The sequence below is a fragment of the Stegostoma tigrinum genome, chromosome 4, assembly GCF_030684315.1.
Source record: "Stegostoma tigrinum isolate sSteTig4 chromosome 4, sSteTig4.hap1, whole genome shotgun sequence".
In the NCBI taxonomy this organism is placed as follows: Eukaryota; Metazoa; Chordata; class Chondrichthyes; order Orectolobiformes; family Stegostomatidae; genus Stegostoma; species Stegostoma tigrinum.
In genome coordinates this window covers 98600247-98626032 of record NC_081357.1, presented here as the reverse complement: position 1 = coordinate 98626032, position 25786 = coordinate 98600247, and the positions used below count along the sequence as shown (strand labels likewise).

The window sequence follows — 25786 nt, the reverse complement described above, 5'->3', positions numbered from 1 at the left end:
TCTAAAGTATAGACCTTTGTAGCTGTTTGTGTTTTGTTCACAGTTTAATCCCCACCTAACTTGGCATTATCAGAAATTCTTGATACATTCCCTCTGATGCCTTACCTAAGTCATTGATATAGAAAACAAGTAGCTGAGGTTTGTCACCAATCTTTGCATTATCTCACTTGTTACAGTAAGCTCAGATATGGCCTATTTATTTCTACTTTCTGTGCATCCACCAAACCAGAATTCATGCTTATGTATTACCTCCAATCCTGTGAAAAGCAGTTTTGTGTTGCAACCTTGTGTGTGTGGTGCCTTATTGAACATGTTCTGGAAATCCAAATACATTACATAACACACACTACAGTAATCTTATGTACCTTACATTAATTCTGGGTTGGAAATGAGTTGAACATATACTGTAGATTGTATTAGTGGTTTATCCTGAATAATAAAATATTTTTAAAAAAACTATGGGCTCTTGTAGCTTTATATCCTTCGTAATTTCCCCAGATCCAAGTTTTTTTTTGTCTGTTCTAAAAGTTACTGCTCTCCAGCCTGACCATAACATCATTTGCTGACCTCATTTCGGATTATAATGTTAGTGGTCAGGTCTGGGACCATAACATAATTTGGAGACCTTATCCAGGATCGTAACAATAAATTTGATGTTCTGGTCTGGACTGGGATCATCACAAATATAATTTCCCTTTCTTAAATCCCTGTTTTCACTCCATAATCATAAGACATGCCAAAAGCACTAGTAATAGCTTCTAACAGTTGCACAAGGGCAACCCTGTGGCTCAGTTGTTAGCACCACTGCCTTACAGTGCCAGGGACCTGGGTTTGATTCTACTCTCTGGTGTGTCTGTGTTTGCAGTTGGCACATTCACCCTGTAACGTCTGTGTGAGTTTCCTCCAGTTGCTCTGGTTTCCTCCCACAGTCCAAAGATGTGCAGTTTAGGTGGATTGGCCATGGGAAATTGTCCAACGTGTCTAGGGATGTGTAGGCTAGGTGGATCAGCCATGGAAAATGTAGGGTGACAGGGATAGGGTCAGGAGGTAAGTCTGGATGGGATGCTGTTTGGACAGTTGGTGTGGATTCCATGGCTGAATGGCCTGCTTCCACACTGTAGGGATTCTTTGATTCTGTGTCTAACCATGATAGAATAACTAATCTATAGTTGCCTGTCTTCTCTCACCCTCCCTTCTTGAATTGCAGATTACATTTACTAGTTTCAATTTATGGGGATTTAAGAAAATAAAGAATCTGGAAGATCAAAACTAACAGGTCTAATATTTCCTTAGATAACAGTTTTTAAAACCCAAGGTGTAGCCCATTAAAGGGGATCCAAGTGAATTCTGCATATTTGCTACTTGCTAGGTAAAGTTTTTCTTGAATTCCTTATTGACCTGTTTTAGGTTGAAACATTCTTGTTGTGTCTAATCCATGAAATCTTTAAATGCTTCTAACAGGTCAACCTCTTAGCCTTCCTTTACTTCAGAGAAAATAGCTGCCGCATTTTCTGGCTTTTCTGCAGTCACAACAGTTGTTAAGTTCAATTCTTGGATAAACCATTTTAAAATTCCAATTCAGGAATTGGAATTTTAGTTGCTCATCAATATTAACCTTGTTTTGTGTAACGTATAGAACATACATAGAACATTACAGCACAGTACAGGCCCTTCGGCCCTCGATGTTGTGCCGACCTGTAATACCGATCTGAAGCCCATCTAACCTACACTATTCCATGTAAGTCCATATGCTTATCCAATGGCGACTTAAATGTACCTAAAGTTGGCAAATCTACTACCGTTGCAGGCAAAGCGTTCCCTTCCCTTACTACTCTCTGAGTAAAGAAACTACCTCTGACATCTGTCCTATATCTTTCACCCCTCAATTTAAAGCTATGCCCCCTCATGCTCGCCGTCACCATCCTAGGAAAAAGGCTCTCCCTATCCACCCTATCTAACCCTCGGATTATTTTATATGTTTCAATTAAGTCATCTCTCAACCTTCTTCTCTCTAATGAAAACAGCCTCAAGTCCCTCAGCCTTTCCTCGTAAGACCTTCGCTCCATATCAGGCAACATCCTAGTAAATCTCCTCTGCACCCTTTCCAAAGCTTCCATATCCTTCTTATAATGCGGTGACCAGAACTGTACGCAATACTCCAAGTGCAGCCGCACCAGAGTTTTGTACAGCTTCACCATAACCTCTTGGTTCCGGAACTCGATCCCTCTGTTAATAAAAGCTAAAACACTGTACGCCTTCTTAACAGCCCTGTCAACCTGGGTGGCAACTTTCAAGGATCTATGTACAAGGACACCGAGATCTCTCTGCTCATCTACACGACCAAGAATCTGACCATTAGCCCGGTACTTTGCCTTCCGGTTACTCCTACCAAAGTGCATCACCTCACACTTGTCTGCATTAAACTCCATTTGCCACCTCTCAGCCCAGCTCTGCAGCTTATCTATGTCTCTCTGCAACCTACAGCATCCTTCGTCACTATCCACAACTCCACCGACCTTAGTGTCATCTGCAAATTTACTAACCCATCCTCTACGCCCTCATCCAGCTCATTTATAAAAATGACAAACAGCAGTGGACCCAACACTGACCCTTGCGGTACACCACTAGTAACTGGTCTCCAGGATGAACATTTCCCATCAACTACCACCCTCTGTCTTCTTTCAGCAAGCCAATTTCCGATCCAAGCTGCTATATCTCCCACAATCCCATTCTTCTGCATTTTGTACAGTAGCCTACTGTGGGGAACCTTATTGAATGCCTTGCTGAAATCCATATACACCACATCAACCTGTTTACTCTCATCTACCTGTTTGGTCACCTTCTCAAAGAACTCAATAAGGTTTGTGAGGCACAACCTTCCCTTCACAAAACCGTGTTGACTATCCCTAATCAATTTATTCTTTTCTAGATGATTATAAATCCTATCCCTTATAACCTTTTCCAACACTTTACCAACACCTGAGGTAAGGCTCACTGGCCTATAATTACCAGGGTTGTCTCTACTCCCCTTCTTGAACAGGGGAACCACATTTGCTATCCTCCAGTCGTCTGGCACTATTCCTGTAGACAATGACCAGTTAAAGATCGATGCCAAAGGCTCGGCAATCTCCTCCCTGGCTTCCCAGACGATCCTAGGATAAACCCCATCCGTCCCAGGGGATTTATCTATCTTCACCCTCTGTAGGATTTCTAATACATCTTCCTTGTGAACCTAAATCCCACCTAGTCTAGTAGCCTGTATCTCAGTATTCTCCTCGACAACGTTGTCGTTTTCTAGAGTGAATACTGTTGAAAAGTATTCATTTAGTGCTTCCCCTATCTCCTGTGACTCCGCACACAACTTCCCACTAGTATCCTTGATTGGCCCTGATCTTGGTTTCGTCATTCTTTTATTCCTTAAATACCTATAGAAAGCCTTAGAGTTTTCCCTGATCCTATCTGCCTACAACTTCTCACGTCTCCTCCTGGCTCTTCCGAGCTCTCTCTTTAGGTCTTTCCTGGCTACCTCGTAGCCCTCAAGCGCCCTAACTGAGCTTTCACATCACATCCTAACATAAGCCTTCTTCCTCTTGACCAGAGATTCCACCTCCTTCGTAAACCACAGCTCCCGCGCTCTACAGCTTCCTCCCTGCCTGACAGGTACATACTTATCTAGGACACACAGGAGCTTTTCCTTGAATAAGCTCCACATTTCTAATGTGCCCATCCCCTGCAGTTTCCTTCCCCATCCTATGCTCCCTAAATCTCGCCTAATCTCATTGTAATTGCCTTTCCCCCAGCTATAACTCTTGCCCAGTGGTATACACCTATCCCTTTCCATCACTAAAGTAAACATAACAGAATTGTGATCGCTATCACCAAAGCCCTCACCTGCTTTCACATCTAGCACCTGGCCGGGCTCATTACTCAGTACCAAATCTAATGTGGCTTCACCCCTTGTGGGCCTATCTACGTACTGTGTCAGGAAGCCCTCCTGCACACACTGGACAAAAACTGACCCATCTATCATACTCGAACTATAGTGTTCCCAGCCAGTATTTGGAAAGTTGAAGTCCCCCATGACAACTACCCTGTCTCTCTCACTCCTATCGAGAATCATCTTTGCTATACTTTCCTCTCCATATCTGGAACTATTCGGAGGCCTATAGAAAACTCCCAACAGGGTGACCTCTCAGTATGTCAGTGGAATAAAGATAAATCATAATCTTTTTTTTAGATACACCAAACAGGCCAAGTCAGCTATGGAAGTGTTCCATTGAGCTGATCCCATGTACAGAAAGAGGATTTGAGTTTAATTTTGTGTAGAAACTATAGTTTTAAAACATCTGAGCTTGGAAAAGAGATTGAAGATGTAGGATTGTTTACTCTGGATGAAGGAAGACTTAAGAATTTTCAATAATATCACCCATGAAAGTACAGAAATTGAACCCTTGAATATGTATTTAGATTGGATTCCGTACAGTGTGGAAACAGGCCCTTCAGCCCAACAAGTCCACACTGCCCGTTGAAGCATCCCACACATCCCTGAATACTATGGGCAATTTAGCATGGCTGATCCACTTAGCCTGCACATCTTTGGACTGTGGGAGGAAACCGGAGCACCCAGAGGAAACCCACTTAGACACAGGGAGGATGTGCAAACTCCACACAGACAGTCGCCTGAGGCTGGAATCAAACCTGGGTCCCTGGTGCTGTGAGGCTGCAGTGCTAACCACTGAGCCACCGTGCCGCCCCATAGAGACGGCCGTGATCTCTATACTGAGAGATTGCATAGTTGGCTCTAGTTTAGACAGAAGACAAATGGGAAGTTTAAAATTAACTATTATTTGTAAGATAATAAATGAGGTTGAGAAGATAGATGATGTGCAAATATTTGAGGGAGGATAGCAGAGATTTTTGAAGGGCTGACTCAGAATTCTCCGGTTTGGGAATTGGTCACCTGAATAGTGTTTCCACCTCTTTGCTGCGTTACTAGATTCTGTGAATTTCATTGTTATTTTATTTAGGTTTTATTTATTTCATAGTTATAGTGAAAGTTGTGGTTGTGTTACAATGTACTCTAATGCTCAGAAGCCTGACCAGTTTACGAGAATTCTTTTGAGGGGGTACAAACGGGAGGGATAAAGATGAACTAGTGGGCATACTATATTGGATTTCCAGGGGTGTTTGATAAAATGCCAGGCTATTCAGTAAAGGCCCACAGTGTTGGGGCACCAGTATTGGCATAGATGGGCCAATCAGTAAAGGACAGAGTTGGTATAAGACTGGAGGGTATGCGTTCTCAGGATGGCAATCTGTAACTACTGGAGTGCCACAGGGCCACCATTATTTTCATTTATATATTAGTGACTTATTTGAGGGAAGTGAATGTACTATTGCCAAAAATAGGTGGGAAGGCAAGAACTGAAGGATTCTTCAGGGTGGTATCGACATGTTAAGAGATTGGAAACAACTTGGCAAATGGAATATAATATGAAAAAATGAGGTTATACCATTAGGCTGCAAGACTAGAGGAGCTGAGTAGTATTTAAATGGAGAAAGCCCATAAGAAGGTGTAGCACAGAGGTAATCGGTATTGTCTTCCGTTAATCACAGAAAGCTAGCAGATAAGTTCAGAAGGCAATTTGGAAGCCCAATGGAATATTGACCTTTGATTTCAAAGGGAATGGAGTCTAAAAGTAGGAAAATTTGTCGAAATTATGCAAAGCATTAGTTAGACCACTGCTGGAATTTTATGAATAGTTTGGTCCCCTATTCCAAGGAAAGATATCCTGGCAAAGGAGGCAGTTGAGAGCAAGTTCATTAGATTTATCGTTGGTTTGGAGGGATTTTTATATGAGGCAAGGTTGCTGGGCTTCTACACATTAGATATAGTAAGAACTGCCGATGCTAGAGGCAGAGATAATACAGTGTGGAGCTGGAGGAACACAGCAGGCTAGGCAGCATCAGAGAAGCAGGAAAGCTGACATTTCAAGTTGGGTCCCAACCCTAAACATCACCTTTCCTGTTCCTCTGATGCTGCCTGGCCTGCTGTGTTCCTCCAGCTCCGCACTGTGTTATCTTCTACACATTAGAGTTGTTTTTTTATTCGTTCGTTCGTGGGATGCCAGCATTAAGTTTCATCCATAATTGCATAGTTATGAACCAACCACATTTCTGAAGTTATACAAAAGCTAGACCAAGTAAAGATGATGGTTTCTTTCCCTAAAGAACATTAGCAAACCAGATCAGTTTATCCACCAATCACCAACAGTTTCATCATCATCATTAGACCCTCAATTCTGAATTGTAATTAATAGCATATAAGAACAGTACAGCACGTGTACAGTCCCTTCATCACACAATATCTGTTCTGGCCTTAATGCCATTCTAAACTAATCCCATCTGCTTGCATGTGGTCTGCCTCCCTTTATTCCCTGCCTCTTCATGTGTATGTGTAAATGGCCCTCAAATGTAGCTGTCCTATCCACTTCTACCACCTTCCCTGGCAGCTTGTTCCATCCACCCCTGCCCCCACCACCACGCGACCAACTTTAAACCTATACTTCCCAGTCACTCATGAGCCTCCAAAGTATCCTATCAGCATACTGCTAGAAACATAGTACATCGGAAGGGTCAAATTTCTGAACACAGTAATATCAGTTTTTGATGGTGATACACATTACTTCTCACTAGGATATTCACATAATGCATAAAACAGACAAAATCTCAGTCTTTACCCCTTGATTTGTAAGTTTTCTTCTCAGAAAATGGACCAAGCTTTGCATTAAATCGATACCCCAAACCCAGAAAATCCTACAATCCTCGCAATAAATGATAACTTCTACCACAGCAAAGCATTTGGGCCCACTTATAAATGGATGGCATTGTTAAATGTAATCAAAGTAATCGTAATCATGTTGCAATCCTAGATTATGCAAATAGGATTTTTAAAAATTCATTCATGGGATGAGGGCATTGCTAGCTAGGCAGCATTTATTGTCCTTCCCTATTTTCCCAGAGGGCAGTTAAAGGGTCAACCATATTTATAAGTTTTCAGTCACATGTAGGCCAGACCAGATAAGATTTGTAGTTTCCTTTCCCTAAGGCCATTAGTAAAGCAGATGGGTTTTTCCAACCATCAACAATGGACCCATGCTCATCATTAGACTCTTAATTACATATTTTTTAAAAATTGAATTTGAATCCCACCCGCTGTGGGGGGGTTGGGGAGCGGGTAGTTTCAACCCTGGGTCCCCAGAACATTATTTGGGTCTCTGGATTAATAGTCCAGTAATAATATCACAAGGCCATCACCACCCCAGTGTTATTAGTTCTGTTAAAGGAAGTTGTACTGAAGATAAGTAAGGGAACCCTGTCAATATACAAAGTAGAACAAAGGAAAACGTAGAAGTATGCTAGTCGCAGTACACAAGTGAAGACCTTGTAACTGATTATTCTGGTTTCTTCAACTGCTGCTGCTGTTCAAGGCCTGAATTGAAATATGCCTCCAAGGGTACAAATTTAAGTGGTGAGATTTATATAAAAAAAAACTCAATTGTATTTCTGCCCAGACCTCATTACTGCCAACAGCAGGAGGACTTAACTGTCATTAGTGGTATTATTTTACAGTAAAACTTTTTTCATCTTCATAGCTGCTCTAAAATTGCTTCCCCAGCATATAGTACATTCTACAATGCTGACTGTAACACTACTGTAATTATAGCAAATGTATTGATATAGGTTTTATTTGCAGCTGTACAGTGCAAGTCAATTGTGCTTGTTTCAAGTGTGGAATTAACAGTAGAATATCTAGCAGATGCTGCCATGACATCAATGTAAAGTTGTTCTTTTCACAGTGGAAGACACTAATAATATTCCGAAGTTAAAAAATATTCAAAGGGCCGAAGGAAAAGAGGGCATAAATGCAATAATTATCACTAGATTAAAAAGTACTACGGAAACTAAGGGAGCTAAGGGCAGCAAAGTCTCGTGGATTTGATGGGTTGCATCCTAAGATTTAATGTGATAGTGGATGGTAATCTTCCGGAAACACTTCCATTCTGGGAAGGCCCAGTGGATTGAGAACTACTAGTGCAACACCTTTATTTGGAAAGGGAAGGGAGGAGAAAGTAACTAGACCGGCTATCTCAATGCTTGTAATTTAGAAAATGCTACGGCCTATTACAAAGGGTATAATGGAGAATATGGAAATGCATGGTGTGATCATGTATCAGCAGAAGTGGAAGTCATGTCTGACAAATTTACTAGAATTGTTTTGAGGTGTTAACAAGCTGGATAGATAAACGGGAAGCAGTAAACGTATATATTTGGATTTTCAGAAGGTGTTCGGTAAGCACAACAAGCTACTTAATAAAATAAAAGTATGGTGTTGGAAGTAACAAATTAGCATGGAAAGAGGATTGGATAACTGATAGAAGACAGAGTTGGGGAAGAAGTATGCATTTTCAGATGGCAACATGTGGGGAAAAATACAAAGTTATGCCCTTTGAAAAGAGTAGTGGATCTGAATATTATTTAAATGGAGAAAAATACAGAAAGCTGCAGAACTGTATGTCCATGAATCTCAAAAAGCTGGTGTCCAGGTTTGAGGTGTTAACAAGCTGGATAGATAAACGGGTAATTGGCAAAACAGATAAAATGTTGGCCTTTTCTGTAAAGGGATTGGAGTATAAAAGTAGGAAGGTTTTTTTGAAGTTATGCAAGGCGCTAGGCACTTCACAGCTGGAGTAATGTGAACAGTTTTGGGCCGTTATTGAGGGAAATCTATGCTGGTATGGAGAGCCATCTAACAAGGAGAGGTTGAGAAAGTGGGATATGGAATTTAGAAGAATGAGAAAGTGACCTTATTGAAACATACAAGGTTCTTAGAGGACTTAACATGGTTGATAGACTCTCCCACAAGGGGGAAACAAAGACCAGAGGGGATTATCTCAGAATAAGGTGCCATCCATTAAGACCAAGATGAAAATTGTGAATCTGTGACATTCTTAACCACAGAGGGATGTTGAGACTGTCATTAATTATGTCTAAGGCTAAGATATATTTAATAGGACTGTGGCCTATTTCCATTCCAATGTCAAATGCTGTCTCTTTCTCCTCATTTCTCATCCTCTGTTTTGTCTTGTATATCAATGGTAGCATAAAACATAAGAATAGGAGCAGAGGTTGTCCACATGGCTTTTTGAGCTTGCTCTGTCATTCAATACAATCATGGTTGCTCTACCTCAACTCCCCTGAAACCCCTGCCATCTCTCCCATGCTCTTTCCCCCTTACCCTTGAATTTCTTGAGAGATCAAAAATCTGCCTATCTCAGCTTTGAATGTACTCATTGTGGAGGAGAGAATTCCAAGATCCATTTTTATGTCTATTAATATTTGCTGTGGGAAGGAAAGAGTAAATTGCTGGTAACTTTTTCTGATTACCAACCTAATAGATGGTGTAAGCTTGATGATTGTGCAAGGAAGTTCTATTTGTCTATTTCATTTGAAGGCAAAGAGAATGCGTTTCTGTAAGAGCTGAAAAGTTTTTTGTAATTGAAATGACTTGTCCAAGGCTATTGATTTATCCTGCTCCCCCTACCAGCAGGAACTGTCCTGACCTCTGTATTGGGCCGCTTTCTATGTTTAATTAAATTAGTTGGGGGGGAGGTGTTAGCATACCCTGTGGTACTAATAGAGGATTGACAGGGTCCATAGTGTGCAGGGCACTGTACAAAGGATGGCATTTGTTTGCGGAGGAAGGGAGCCTGAATGTGGAGTGTTTGGATCAGGAGAATGGTTTCAAGTGATGAAATACATTCTTCAAATCTGAGGTTAAGATATTTGCTCAATATGTGCCACGACTGCAGTGCAACCAGTAAACTTGCATCTGTGGTTTGTTGTTTATTTAATACCATGGGGTTGGAGGATGTTATGGTTACAATAACTGATATTAAACTAGTTGTAATTTTATCCTTTTCAGTATTTCAGTACATTGCAGTTGTGAAAAATGATTAGCATTTTGCTTAATCCTTCTAAAAAGTTCCCTAGGCTTAGACGTATTTGTGGAGCTATTTTGGTAATTAAAGAATGGTCATCATCGGGATCTAGTTCAGAAATCAAACTGAAAGAATTACTTGTGTTTCATCCAGTATATATAAGAGTGCTGAAGTTTGCCAAAACATCCCATAATTATTTAGTGTCTTTTCTCTTATGAAATCCTCGCAACTTGATTACTTTTAAGTTGTTTCTTTCTGTTTTTTTCCATTTTACTTGTGCAGTTGGTGACATTTAAGCAATACAGTTGGAGTGGTTCATTTCTCACAGAACCAGCCCTAACATCAGTAAAATGTGTTTAATCTGGTCTGCCTCAGCTCACATTTCAACTGCTGGACACGTTAAGGGCAAATTTCCAACTGTGCTTCCAACATTCATACCAACTCAGTATGTTTATGCTGCTAAAGGCGGATTGTTTATCTTGAAGTAAATTGCAGATCTCTTTTCCTGGGGACCCAAAAAATTGGATGCCCTGTCACTCAAAACCATCACACCTGCCATTTTTATAGCACTTCTAAAATAGAAAACATCTTAAGATACATCATAGAGGTGTAATCAAATATAAAGACACTTAAAATACTTATAATCATGAAATAGTCTTATGTTATCAGTGAAATTTAATCTTTTAAAATAAATAGAGGGATTCTACTTGACCGTGTTTTGAAATGTTTTGACTCCAAGCAAGAAAGGTGTTGTACTGTGTTAAAAGTAACTACAGCACGGCTTTTCTTAGTGAGTGAGATTTGGTGCAAAGTGACACAGAACCTTTTTTTTAGTTCTCCAGTTTTCTTTTCTAACAGTATATGGGCTTCCACAGGTACCAAAAGATATTAGCTGAGCCTGCAAATGAACATTGGCAGAACGTTGAAAGTGAGGGACATTGCAGCTGATGCTGATAGTGTGTCACCTCAAATAGCACACAGACTTTGCAGCAGACGTCACTTTGGATACCTCAATGAGGGAAGGGCAATAAAATTAATTTTGTTGTTTTGGAAGACAGCAATGGCTCATGGTAAAAGATAACTGCAGTCAAGCTTCAAAATAATTTCCACTTTGAGAAAGGCAGTATAATTAGGCAAGAGCTTGAGTAACTACATCAATTTATCAAAAATATTTTTGTCAGTCTATCCATCTGTCTATATTTCAACATCAGACTTAGCTACTTGTAGTAAAATTATTTGATGCAGCAAAGAAGGAAACCACTCTGCTTCATTGTACCACCGCTGTATGTTCCATTTCAGGCAGTCCACAGATTCCTGCTCCTTCAGAGTTCATTGAATGTTTTGGAAAGAGTTTCTTTGAGCAGAGTCAACCAAGGAGCAAAGTAACCAATATGCTCCTCTATCCACCTTCTATCATCGCCTCACCTTTTCTCTGTTTATTTCAGAGACCCCTTCCCCCTCCCATTTCTGAAGAAGGGCCCAGACCCGAAACGTCAGCTTTCCTGCTCCTCTGATACTGCCTGGCCTATTCTGTTCATCCAGCTCTACACCTTGTTATCTCAGACTCCAGATTCGGCAGATCTTGCTATCTCTGAGCAAATTATATTAGCCTTGTTCTTATGTACTATTAATTAATGACCTCATATTAAAGGCATCCATAGATACTGTGGCTCTGACATGATTGAATTTTTCATGAGTTTGAAGTGGATCTAAGAAGGAACATCTGTATGGGCATGAAACCTGAATTAGCTAAAGTGAACTGGGATACTAGGGATTCCAAGATAATAAAATGTGAGGCTGGATGAACACAGCAGGCCAAGCAGCATCTCAGGAGCACAAAAGCTGAAGTTTCGGGCCTAGACCCTTCATCAGAGAGGGGGATGGGGAGAGGGAACTGGAATAAATAGGGAGAGAGGGGGAGGCGGACCGAAGATGGAGAGTAAAGAAGATAGGTGGAGAGAGTATAGGTGGGGAGGTAGGGAGGGGATAGGTCAGTCCAGGGAAGACGGACAGGTCAAGGAGGTGGGATGAGGTTAGTAGGTAGATGGGGGTGCGGCTTGGGGTGGGAGGAAGGGATGGGTGAGAGGAAGAACCGGTTAGGGAGGCAGAGACAGGTTGGACTGGTTTTGGGATGCAGTGGGTGGGGGGGAAGAGCTGGGCTGGTTGTGTGGTGCAGTGGGGGGAGGGGACGAACTGGGCTGGTTTAGGGATGCAGTAGGGGAAGGGGAGATTTTGAAACTGGTGAAGTCCACATTGATACCATTGGGCTGCAGGGTTCCCAGGCGGAATATGAGTTGCTGTTCCTGCAACTTTCGGGTGGCATCATTGTGGCAGTGCAGGAGGCCCTTGATGGACATGCCATCTAAAGAATGGGAGGGGGAGTGGAAATGGTTTGTGACTGGGAGGTGCAGTTGTTTGTTGCGAACTGAGCGGAGGTGTTCGGCAAAGCGGTCCCCAAGCCTCCGCTTGGTTTCCCCAATGTAGAGGAAGCCGCACCGGGTACAGTGGATGCAGTATACCACATTGGCAGATGTGCAGGTGAACCTCTGCTTAATGTGGAATGTCATCTTGGGGCCTGGGATAGGGGTGAGGGAGGAGGTGTGGGGACAAGTGTAGCATTTCCTGCGGTTGCAGGGGAAGTTGCCGGGTGTGGTGGGGTTGGAGGGCAGTGTGGAGCGAACAAGGGAGTCACGGAGAGAGTGGTCTCTCCGGAAAGCAGACAGGGGTGGGGATGGAAAAATGTCTTGGGTGGTGGGGTCGGATTGTAAATGGCGGAAGTGTCGGAGGATGATGCGTTGTATCCGGAGGTTGGTAGGGTGGTGTGTGAGAACGAGGGGGATCCTCTTAGGGCGGTTGTGGCGGGGGCGGCGTGTGAGGGATGTGTTGCGGGAAATACAGGAGACGCGGTCAAGGGCGTTCTCGATCACTGTGGGGGGAAAGTTGCGGCCCTTAAAGAACTTGGACATCTGGGATGTGCGGGAGTGGAATGTCTTATCGTGGGAGCAGATGCGGCGGAGGCGGAGGAATTGGGAATAGGGGATGGAATTTTTGCAGGAGGGTGGGTGGGAGGAGGTGTATTCTAGGTAGCTGTGGGAGTCGGTGGGCTTGAAATGGACATCAGTTACAAGCTGGTTGCCTGAGATGGAGACTGAGAGGTCCAGGAAGGTGAGGGATGTGCTGGAGATGGCCCAGGTGAACTGAAGGTTGGGGTGGAAGGTGTTGGTGAAGTGGATGAACTGTTCGAGCTCCTCTGCGGAGCAAGAGGCGGCGCCGATACAGTCATCAATGTACCGGAGGAAGAGGTGGGATTTGGGGCCTGTGTAGGTGCGGAAGAGGGACTGTTCCACGTAACCTACAAAGAGGCAGGCATAGCTGGGGCCCATGCGGGTGCCCATGGCCACCCTCTTAGTCTGTAGGAAGTGGGAGGAGTCAAAAGAGAAGTTGTTGAGTGTGAGGACGAGTTCGGCTAGGCGGATGAGAGTGTCGGTGGAGGGGGATTGGTCGGGCCTGCGGGACAGGAAGAAGCGGAGGGCCTTGAGGCCATCTCCATGCGGAATGCACGTGTACAGGGACTGGACGTCCATGGTGAATATGAGGTGTTGGGGGCCAGGGAATTGGAAGTTCTGGAGGAGGTGGAGGGCGTGGGTGGTGTCACGGACGTAGGTGGGGAGTTCCTGGACCAAAGGGGAGAAAATGGAGTCCAGATAGGTGGAGATGAGTTCGGTAGGGCAGGAGCAGGCTGAGACGATGGGTCGACCAGGGCAGGCAGGTTTGTGGATTTTGGGAAGGAGATAGAAACGGGCCGTGCGGGGTTGGGGAACAATGAGGTTGGAGGCTGTGGGTGGGAGGTCCCCTGAGGTGATGAGGTCGTGAATGGTGTTGGAGATGATGGTTTGGTGCTCGGGTGTGGGGTCATGATTGAGGAGGCGGTAGGAGGTGGTGTCGGAGAGTTTCCCCTGCAACCGCAGGAAATGCTACACTTGTCCCCACACCTCCTCCCTCACCCCTATCCCAGGCCCCAAGATGACATTCCACATTAAGCAGAGGTTCACCTGCACATCTGCCAATGTGGTATACTGCATCCACTGTACCCGGTGCGGCTTCCTCTACATTGGGGAAACCAAGCGGAGGCTTGGGGACCGCTTTGCCGAACACCTCCGCTCAGTTCGCAACAAACAACTGCACCTCCCAGTCGCAAACCATTTCCACTCCCCCTCCCATTCTCTAGATGACATGTCCATCATGGGCCTCCTGCACTGCCACAATGATGCCACCCGAAGGTTGCAGGAACAGCAACTCATATTCCGCCTGGGAACCCTGCAGCCCAATGGTATCAATGTGGACTCCACCAGTTTCAAAATCTCCCCTTCCCCTACTGCATCCCTAAACCAGCCCAGTTCGTCCCCTCCCCCCACTGCACCACACAACCAGCCCAGCTCTTCCCCCCCACCCACTGCATCCCAAAACCAGTCCAACCTGTCTCTGCCTCCCTAACCGGTTCTTCCTCTCTCCCATCCCTTCCTCCCACCCCAAGCCGCACCTCCATCTCCTACCTACTAACCTCATTCCACCTCCTTGACCTTTCCGTCTTCCCTGGACTGACCTATCCCCTCCCTACCTCCCCACCTATACTCTCTCCACCTATCTTCTTTACTCTCCATCTTCGGTCCGCCTCCCCCCTCTCCCTATTTATTCCAGTTCCCTCTCCCCATCCCCCTCTCTGATGAAGGGTCTAGGCCCGAAACGTCAGCTTTTGTGCTCCTGAGATGCTGCTTGGCCTGCTGTGTTCATCCAGCCTCACATTTTATTATCTTGGAATTCTCCAGCATCTGCAGTTCCCATTATCTGGGATACTAGGGAGTTGGACGAATCAATGAAGAAGCAGTGGTAGACATTTAAGGAAATATTTCTGAATACCGTACAGTAGAGAAGGATTCTAAAGGGAGGACTGGCCATTTGTGGCTAATTAAAAAAAGCTAAGGAAAGCATCAAACCTAACGAAGAAGCAAAGATGAGTGGCAATACCTGACTAAAAGGTTAATCAGCGGGAATAGCGTATGGGAAGAAGCTATCTGGAAATGCAAACGTTTCTACAACTGTTCAAAAAGGAAAACAGTCAATGAAGTAAGTGTTTTTCCCCTAAAAAGTGAAAATAAGGAGTTAATAATAAGGAACACATTGATGAAATGTATCAATATTTGCTTCTAACTTCATTGTAGAAAATATAAAAAATACAAAGAATCATTCCACGTTATAGCTGTAAGTCAGGAGGTGGAAGGGAGAGAGGAACTTGGTGAAATTGGTAACACTAGGGAAGTGGTATTGACCAAACTAGAAGCTGATAAATCCCTGGTTCCTGATGGATTTCATCGCCTGTCTTAAAAAGAGGTACCTAATGAGATGAGGATGAGTTGGTATTAATTTTCCAAACTTCCTTAGTTCTGGAAAGGCTTCAATGTATTAGAAAGTAGCAGATATATCACATTTAATCAAATTAATTATAATTCTTTTGAAGAAATTATCTTAGCTGCGGTAAAGGGGAGTCTGCAGATGTGTTTGAGTTTGTAGAAGGCATTTGACAAGCTGCCACATAAGACGTATTTGTGAAAAGCAGAACTTTGTGGTGGTGTTAGCATTGATAGAAAATTAGCTGGCTAAAGCAGAAAACAGAGTATGCATAATTTGGCCCTTTAATGATTGGCCATATGTGACAAGTGGAGTTCTCCAGGGGTTTATGCTGGGGCTTCAGCTTTGTAGAATTTATATTAATGACTTAGATGAAAAGAGCAAAGGTATAGTAGCTAATTTTGCGGAGGACACAAGGTAGGTAGGAAACTGTGTTGTGAAGATGAAATAACAAATCTGCAGACTGATCTAAAATAAGCTGTGAGTGGACAAACATCTGGCAGATGGAGTAGACGGTGGGAAAATGCAAACTACTTCATTTGGCAGATAGTGGTGAAGAGAACAAGGAGGAATGAGCAGACAGGGACCTAGATAGAGACAGAGAACAGCGGATAAGCAGACAAAGAGATGAGAAGCAGAGGGAGAAAGAAAAAGGAACCGTAAGTAGGTGAAAATGGGCTGCCTGTGGTGAAAGCAGCTCTTGTCATGACAGGGCTTTTGGTGTTCGGGTGGGTAAAGGGCATGGGAAAATATGACAAGTTCTAAAATCATTGAACTTGATATTGATTCTCCAAGGCTGCAGAATCCCCAATCAGAAAATGGGATGCTGCTTTTCCAACTTAGGCTCAGCATCGCTGGAGCACTGCGGCAGACCTGAGACAGAGTTGTTGGAATGGCAAACAACTGGAAGGTTGGGTCACTTTTACAGGCAGAATGTAGGTGTTCCACAAAGTGGTCATCCAGTCTGCATTTCCACTTCCCAGTGCAGAGGAGCCATTGTCAGCAGGTAATACAATAGAATAGATTCAGTGAAGTGGATGCAAATTGCTGCTTCACATGGAAAGTTTGTCTTGAACCTTGGATAGTGAGGAGGGAGGAAATTAATGGGCAAGTGTTACACCTTTTACGTTGCATGAGAAGATGCCTTGGGCTGTTGTGGAGAGGTTTTGGGTGGAAAGTGTGTTGTCGAGTAACGGTCCCTGAAAAATGCTGGTCAGTGGGGGTGGGGAAATAAGTGGTGATGACATACCAATGAAAATGGCTGCTTATGATCCTTTGGATGTTGGTACTGGTGAGGACCAGGGGATCCTATTGGTGTTGTAGTGGAAAGAGAAGGGATCTGAGGGCAGAAGTGCAGGAAATGAGTCTGAAACAGCTAAGGGTCCTGTCAACCACAGTGGCAGGAATTCTTGGTTCGTGAAAAAGATGGACACTTCTAAGGCATCTCCTGCAGAAGGCCATATCGTCAGAACAGATGTGATGGAACAGAATCCTAGGAGAATGGACTAATTGTAGAAAGCAGGATGTGAGATTGTGTATTCCAGGTAAATGTGGAAATCAATGGGTTTGCAGTGGATATCAGTGGTCAGCTTATCCCCAGAAATGGTAACACAGTTGTTGAGGAAGGGAAAGGAAGAGCCTGAAGTTGACCAGCTGTGAAAGTGAGAGCAGGATGGACATTTGGAAGCAAAATTACTCAATTTCCAATTCCAAATGACAGAAGGAAGCAGCACTGATGATATCATCAGTATACTGGGGAAGGTATTGTTGGGACGCACCCGAGTAGGATGGGAACGGGAATGTTTTAAGTTCCCTACAAGAGACAGGCATAACTGAGGCCCATTTGGATACCAATGGCCCCAGCTCTGATCTGAAGAAAGTAAGAGGAGTTAAAAGACAAGTTATTCAAAGTGAAGACAAAGCCAGTCAGGCAGAAGAGGGTGGTCATGATTGGGATAGTTCAGGCCTGCTTTCCAGGAAGAATTGGCGTACCCTCAGGCCACCCTGATGTGGGACAGACATGTCAAGGGCTTTTCACGCTTTGAACAGCTTTGCTGTTATTGAATGGCAAACCAGGTTAAGGGGCCACATGGCCTACTTCTGTTAATTCATATCCTTACAATTTACAAAGTGGTATGCATCAGCTGCATCGTAGCCATACAGTGTGGAAACCGACAATTTTTAGTTTAATTCGTCCATGTTGACCAGGCACTATAAACTGAACTAGCCCCTTTGCTTGCATTTGGCCCTATCCCTGTAAACCTTTCCTATGCATGTACCCATCCAGATGCTTTTAAAATTTTGTAACCCTACCTGCTTCCATCACTTCCTCTGGCAGCTCATTCCATACAGACACCACTACCTGCATGAGAAAGGTACCCCTAAGGTCCTTTTAAATATATCCCCTCTCACCTTAAACCTGTACCCTCTCGTTTTGGACTCAACTACCCTAGGGAAAGGACCTTGATTATCCATTTCCCATGTGACATGATAAACCCCTCAACCCCTGACACTCCAGGAGAAAAAACTCCCAGCCTATTCAGCTTCTCCCTATAACTCAAACTGTCCCATCCTGGCAACATCCTTGTAAATCTTTTCTGCACCCTCAAGTTTAACAGCATCTTTCCGATAGAAAGGTGACCAGATTTGTACATGGTATTCTTCACCAATGGGTTGTACAGCTGCAACATGCAGCCCCAACTCCTATATTCAATGTTCTGACCAATGAATGCAAGCATGCTAAATGGCTTCTTCAACACCCTGTCTGTCTGTGACTCCACTTGCAAGGAACAATGTATCTCCACCCGAGGTCTGTTTGTTCAGCAGCACTCCCCAGGACTTAACTGTGTAAGTCCTGCCCCGGATTGCGTTACTAAAATGCAACACCTCATGTTTATCAAAACTGAACTCCATTTGCCACTTCTCAGCACATTGGCCCACCTGATCTAGTTCCTGTAATCTGGGATAATCTTCTTCATGTCCGCTGTATCACCTATTTTGGTGTGACCTGCAAATTTACAAACCATGCCTCCTATAGTCACATCCAAATCATTTAGATAAATGATGAAAAGCAGTGGACCTAACACGGATCCCTGTGGCACAGTGCTGGTCCCAGGCTTCCGGTGTGAAAAGCAACACTCTACAACACCCTCTGTTTCCGACATTGAAGCCAATTTGTATCCAGTTAGCTAGCTGCTCCTGGATCCTACATGACCTAACGTTACTAGCCAATCTACCATGTGGAACCCTGTGAAACGCTTTGCTGAAGTCCATATCCTGGAGAAGAAGGCACCAGCCCTGAAGAGTTAAATCTGATTTCTCTCCACAGATGCTGCCAGACCCACTGAGTTTTACCAGCCGTCTCTGTTTTCGTACTCCTTTCAGTTGCACTCTTAACATCTGCCTCACGACCGCCTAATGAATGAGGATATAAAAGGTGTTTCCTCTGAGCAATTCTGGATTTTTTCTCAGAAAGAAGTTTCATTTCTAGAATTGTGTTAGGGAAAATGAAACATACTTAGTCAAGTTTATAAGCTTAAACAAAATGTTACACTTGGCCTGGATGTGATGGTGATGCTGGTGTTAGATTTGGTTGGAAAAAGAAATGCTGAAATTATTACAGCCAATGATCCCTATTGGATAATTATTTTCCAGATGACTATATCTGCTCTTCATCCAATGGTTTGCTTGTTTAACTATTACTGATTTATTGTAAGTTTGGGAGAATGGAGAAGATTATCCTTAGATGAGTTTCAGAGTAAAATATTTGACTAGTTAAAGATTTGGAATTGGACTGTGTTACGTATTGTTGCTGTTACAGATAAGCTGCATGGTAATGAATGTAATGTGGATTTAGTTTCAATTTTTTTGAATTTGCTTACATCTGTTTTTGTAAACAGAACCACGTTTCTTTCTTACAGCCATTTCATCCTCTTGTAAACCTGGAATGTTCCGGAGATCTACAGCCGTTCCTGTGTGCAATGTATGCCCCTGTTTGTACAGAGTATGGCCGTATCACACTACCGTGTCGTAAGCTGTGTCAGCGAGCATATGTGGAATGTAATAAGCTGATGGAGATGTTTGGAGTCCTGTGGCCAGAGGAGATGGAGTGTATAAAGTAAGAAAACAAGCTAATCCTTCTTATCCACCAAGGTGGCAAGACAAACATTTCTGAAAATGCTGGTTTACCCACCAAGTCAGAGAAGTAGGTAATGTTATTGTGACTAAATAAAAGATCTCGCCCAAAAATAAAAGATCTTGCCTGACCTGTGGGCCTTTAAAATATTTTCTGATTATATCAAGTTTACACCATTCTTTAAGCTGTCTTAGCAACTCTCACATTATCTTGGTGAATTCAGAAAAAAGAAGCAAAAAAAAAGCACCCTTCTCTATTGCATTGATTAAATTAAAGTTTATTTATTTGAATTGTCACATTATCTTAAATGTTGATAGTATTTACCCTTTAAGCAGATGTATTGAGACTTTTCTTCCAGCAGTGCAGTGGTTGTGTTCACTAGACAGTGGGGAGGAAAGCTAAATCAGGCACCAAAGTTGCTGCCACCATCGGGTGAAGAGTCTACTGCGATGATGGCGCAAATGTACATACATTGTTTTGGAATAACAATTATAAAGTGTCAGGATTAAGACCTGCCACTTAACTGGAGTAAAGTTTTCTGATGGTATTTAGGATTTAAAGCATTTAGACAGATTTCTCCTTTAATCATTGGCTTTAAAGCACTCTTAGGTATTCTTGGGTTGTGTGTGCCCTTTCTTCTTCCTTTCTTCTTGATTTTGGGGGAATTGTGATCACAGTTACTGAAGATAGGCAGTTGACAATTTGTAAACAATTTAGATATGATGCTGTAATTAATTTGACAAATGAGAAGTATCTAACTGTGATAAATGAGGATGGTCCACTGATGCCAGAGGACAAACAAGTTTTTGGTGTGGAAAGTGTTCTTCTCATTAAAGTTGTGAAGGCAGTATCGTGCTCTTTAGCCAGAGTGCCAGAGAAACTCTTCTGAGTCTTCCTCCTCTCCTGTTCATCCATATTCATCTGGAGAACATAGCTGTCTGAGGGTCACCTGATGAGGAACGCTACATTCATTTAAAGTTTTGTTTCCATTCCTTCTGAGAAAACCTTATGTACAAAGACATTGCTTTCATTGTAAAGTGGCACCTGACAAAGGTTATAGCTCTGCTGGTAAAGGCTCATTACTATTGAAACAGTTAAATGAGGTCTCCTGCTACACAGGAAATACTAAATTTGGGGTACTAAAAGCAGACAGTTTTAAAGGTGGGCGGCAGTTTCCAATATCCTTTAAATCTTTACCTGTAGCAGCGTTACAATTTGAATAACAGAATTTCTTCCAGCTGTCTGACTGCCAATTTCTGCAGATAGTAAATAGGTTTGTGGAACATCCAACTGCTCCAGCATCCACTCTGCATCCAGCATTAGCTTGTTTAAAACTTTAGTTAAGCTTCTTGTAGCCACTAGCTGCCAATCCAGGATTCATGCACAAATGGACACTGCCATTTGCAGTTCCAGCCGTCTGCATATTTGGTACTTTTCTAAAAGATTTTAAAAATAACTACTGCTGGGCTTTAATGAGTTAAGAACATTGCAAGTAAATGCCAAAGTTACTTCCACAAAGTACTGTTCTGACATAGAACCACCAAGATCTTTTGGTGAAGGATTAATGTATTTATCTTTCTGGAGAAAAGCCCTGTGTGGATTTCTAGCAATTTTTCTTAAAAAAAATATAGATAAAATCACTTGCATTTAGATTCTGTCCTTTCTCCTACTTTTGGTATGAAAGGCATTAATTGGTCCTTATTTGGATACAGTAATAACACTGAAATCTAACGTTGTGCAGTTTTCAGACTTCGTGCCTTGGCAACTTAAATTCTCCACTTCAATTCTTTCTGGTTGCCAGTAGCACACTCAAGCATAAATTTTATTCATAATTCTCCAAACAGAACCTTTAAATCAGGATCAATGCAATAATGAGACTTAGATACCCAAATGTAGAAAACTTGAGTAATAGCAACTGATTTTCTAATTCACTTTTTCCATCCCACAGATTTCCAGACTGTGATGAAGCCTATTCACGCCAGACTGACTCTCTTTTGGGTGGTGATCCCACAGAGGAGGCCCCAATGGCAGTGCAGAGAGACTATGGTTTTTGGTGCCCACGTGAATTGAAAATTGATCCTGAGCTTGGCTACTCCTTCCTAGGGGTCACAGATTGTTCACCACCCTGTCCTAACATGTACTTCAGACGTGAAGAGCTTTCTTTTGCAAGGTACTTCATCGGTGTAATATCCATCGTTTGCTTGTCTGCTACACTCTTCACCTTTCTCACATTCCTTATTGATGTGAAGCGATTCCGCTATCCAGAACGGCCAATCATATTTTATGCAGTCTGTTACATGATGGTTTCCTTGGTGTTTTTTATTGGGTTTCTTCTAGAAGACACAGTCGCGTGCAATAGAAATGATCCTTCAGTTTATAAAGCATCTACAGTGACACAAGGTTCCCACAATAAGGCATGTACCATGCTGTTTATGATACTTTACTTCTTCACAATGGCAGGCAGCGTCTGGTGGGTCATCCTGACCATCACATGGTTTTTGGCTGCTGTTCCCAAATGGGGCAGTGAAGCCATAGAGAAGAAAGCACTGCTATTCCATGCAAGTGCCTGGGGGATCCCTGGAACACTCACGATCATTCTCCTTGCCATGAACAAAATTGAAGGAGACAACATCAGTGGTGTTTGTTTTGTCGGACTATATGACGTTGATGCACTGCGATATTTTGTTTTGGCTCCTCTCTGTCTTTACGTGGTGGTAGGTGTTTCTTTGCTACTGGCGGGTATAATATCTCTGAATCGTGTAAGGATTGAAATTCCACTAGAAAAAGAGAACCAGGACAAGTTGGTGAAGTTCATGATCCGTATTGGGGTGTTCAGTGTACTCTACCTTGTGCCACTCCTTGTCGTAATTGGATGTTACTTTTATGAGCAAGCATTTCGTACTGTATGGGAGACAACATGGATTCAGGAACGCTGTCGTGAATATCACATTCCCTGCCCTTACCAGGTACGTCATATTTCAGTACTCAATGGGTATAGAAATTAAAAATGGTAAATGATGGCTAGTTGCTGAGATGATGAACTTTTCTGAAATTTGTGACTAGTAACTTGACTACTGTGCTAACACTACAGCTTCAGGTTATATACACTGATGATTTACATTGCTGTCTAAAACTTTGTATATGCATGTGAGTATGTGTACTATAAGTAGAAAATGTTTACTGTATGGTAGAAATCATATCTAATATTTAGGGAATGCATAATTATATAAAAGGAAAGATGTGCATTCATACAGCACGTTCCCGGATTTCAAGACTTGCCAAAAGTGTTTCACTATCAATGAAGTACTTTTGAACTGAGCACATTGTTGAAGTATAAAACTGTGGACAGCAAGCTTCCAAAAACAGCAGTAAAATAAGTGACCATAAAATCTGTTCTAGATGTTGGTTGAGGGTTAAATTTTGGCTGGGATACAGAGAGAACCCTGTCCTTTAAATTGTGCAAGAGATATTTTCTGTTCATCTGAAAGAGCAGATAAGGCCATGGTTTTAAGTGTCATCTGAAGGTTGATGCCTCCAACAATGTACCCATCCCTCAGCACACTCAATGCAATATAAGATACAGGAACAAGAACAGATCTTTAGTGTGTGTTTGCCATCAGATCTTTCCTGTATTTAACAACATTTGTTAAGAACCTTGCCTCAAGTTTGAACACCTGGAAAAGAATAAGCCTATTTGCTTGTGATGTTGTAAGCCCTATTTCTGCACATTGAAAACGGAAAGAATAAGAAAGAGTATCTAGGACACACACATTTCGAGGAGTAAGTAAAGATAACTGAGTACCAATGACCACATGGTAAGAATAGGTTGCGATGTACTGCTTATTATGTGATGCAGTGTTGCTTCAAGACATAATGTGACTTCCACAAATTTCAAGATAGTAGGTAGTTCAAATTCCAGAGTACAATTATTGTTTTGAAATCATGCCCATATATGACCTAATTGTTGTAAATATTGGCTGATTTCATAGTATTAGTCTTTACTGAAAGCTGATGTTTTGATAAAACCAGACTGATTTGCCAATGGCTGTGTTGAAACACATGATATTTGTGTGATAGATCTATGTTTGATTTATTGACATCATTATGGTAGAGAAATGAGATTGAGTGGATTGCAGTGTCTGGCTCTGTTTTATACCTGCCATATTTCAATTATCAATACTGCAAGTTTCACTTAGGCGAGTGGCTGAATATGCATACTAAGCTAAATTAACCATTGGACTGAACTATTTTTCGCTGTGATTCGAAAAGCAAAATGAGACCAGGGATAGATAACAAAGTGTGGAGCTGGATGAACACAGCAGGCCAAGCAGCATCTCAGGAGCACAAAAGCTGACGTTTCGGGCCAAGACCCTTTGAAGGGTCTTGGCTTGAAATGTCAGCTTTTGTGCTCCTGAGATGTTGCTTGGCCTACTGTGTTCATCCAGCTCCACACTTTGTTATCTTGGATTCTCCAGCATCTGCAGTTCCCATTATCACTGAGACCAGGGATAGTTTTGTGAGATTGGGTTTTGGGGACAGTAGACAGAACTGAGACTGAGTTCAAATACGGAAACCAGATGAAACCAGATGAGTGATAAATTCTGAACATCAAGCCAAACTACAGTCATTTTTAAAAATTGTTATTGTTAAGAGAATCCTTTTGGAGTTCTCTGGGTTTGAAGATGCAAATAACCATTATCTTTAAGACTTCCCCACCACCTAGATCCTTGGATGTAAATTTCCAAATTGTCACACCTTTTATGAAATTCTTCATAGAATGATGGAATCAGTACAGGACAGGCCCTTTGGTCCTACACTAATCCCACTTTTCTGCACTAGGCCCGTAGCTTTGAATGTTGTGAGGTTTTAACTGCTCATGCAAACACTTCTAAAGGTTGAAGTTTCCAGTTTCAACTACCCTCCCTGGCACTGCATTCCAAATCTCTACCACCCACTGGATGGAAAAGCTTTTCCAAAAATCTCTTCTAAATCTCTTGCCTTTCATTTTAGAATTATGCCCCCTTGATATTGACCCTTTGACTAAGGCAAGCAGCTACTTTCTATTCATCCTGTTCATGCCCCTCTTAATTTTATGCATCTCTTATCAGGTCTCCCCTCAACCTTCTTTGCTTCAAAAGAAGTTAACCCATGCTCATCCAGCCTATGTTCATAGCTGATATTTTCCATCCTAGGCAATATCCTGGTGAATCTCCTTTGTACTCCAGTGCATTTGCATGTTTCACGTGGTGTGATGACTAGATCTGCTCACAGTACTCTCAGCTGTGGCCTAATCAAAGTTCTGTACAGCTGCAACATGACCTCCCTACTCTTATCATCTGTGCTACAACTGATAAAAGCAAGCATCTCGTATGCCTTCTTAACTATCCTCTTAGCCCGACCTGTCATCTTAAGGGATCTGTGGACAAGTAACCCAAGACCCCTCCACTCCAGTGAGCTTCCTTATATCTTGCCATTTATTGAGTACTGTCTTGTCTTGTTCCTTTTTTTTTCAAAGTATACCACCTCACATTTATTAAAATTAAATTCCATTGGCAATGATTTGCCCATCTGACCAATCCATTTATATCCTCCTCGTCACACCTTCCTCTTTGCAGGTGACGCAAACATATTTCTCGTCTTCCCCAGCCTCCCAAACCACCACCATCACCATTCTCCTCAACATCAGTTATGCATGTCACAAGCAATAATAACAAACCACTGATCCTTGTGGTACATCCGTCACACCAGGCTGCACTCACATAAATGGCCTTCTACCACTATCATCTGTCTCCTGTCACAAAGTTAATTTTGGATAAATTTTGCCTCGTTCCCCTGGATCCTATGAGCTTTTGCCCTGCCATCCCTACAGATGTGGACTGTGACTGTATCTCTGCATTCCAAACTGCATCACCACCATATGATCCTGTCTTGGATGTGTCCAACCTTGTCAGTCGGTATATTGACATAACTGGGAGCTACACACAGATCGAGGAGCCCATCAGAGTTTAGACCAATGTGACAAAGTCATGGTAACTCTCTAGCTCTGAAAGTGGATGGTAAGTCAACAGTCAACCTCCCTTCTCCCTCTGGCTTCACTGTCAGAGGAAATTGGCACTACCTAGTTGCACTCTAGGCAACGAAAAAGAATGTTGCTTTTTGTGAGGTAAAGTTATGGTAAAATTAAAAAATAAATCTGGACACGTGGAAGCAGTGCTCCCGTTCCACTGTGAATAAAGGTACCAGG

At 42.6% G+C, this 25786-nt stretch overlaps 1 protein-coding gene across 3 annotated transcripts in view; it reads left to right on the top strand.

The window, feature by feature from the left end:
• LOC125452528 (frizzled-3) overlaps positions 1 to 25786 on the top strand; it is a 108548-nt gene that overhangs the window by 56745 nt on the left and 26017 nt on the right. For all 3 annotated transcript variants that reach the window (XM_059645566.1, XM_059645565.1, XM_059645567.1), the window contains 2 exons: positions 19328 to 19524; positions 21491 to 22508. In XM_059645566.1, the coding sequence (XP_059501549.1) occupies positions 19328 to 19524; positions 21491 to 22508 (1215 nt within the window). The remainder of the gene's footprint in view (positions 1 to 19327; positions 19525 to 21490; positions 22509 to 25786) is intronic.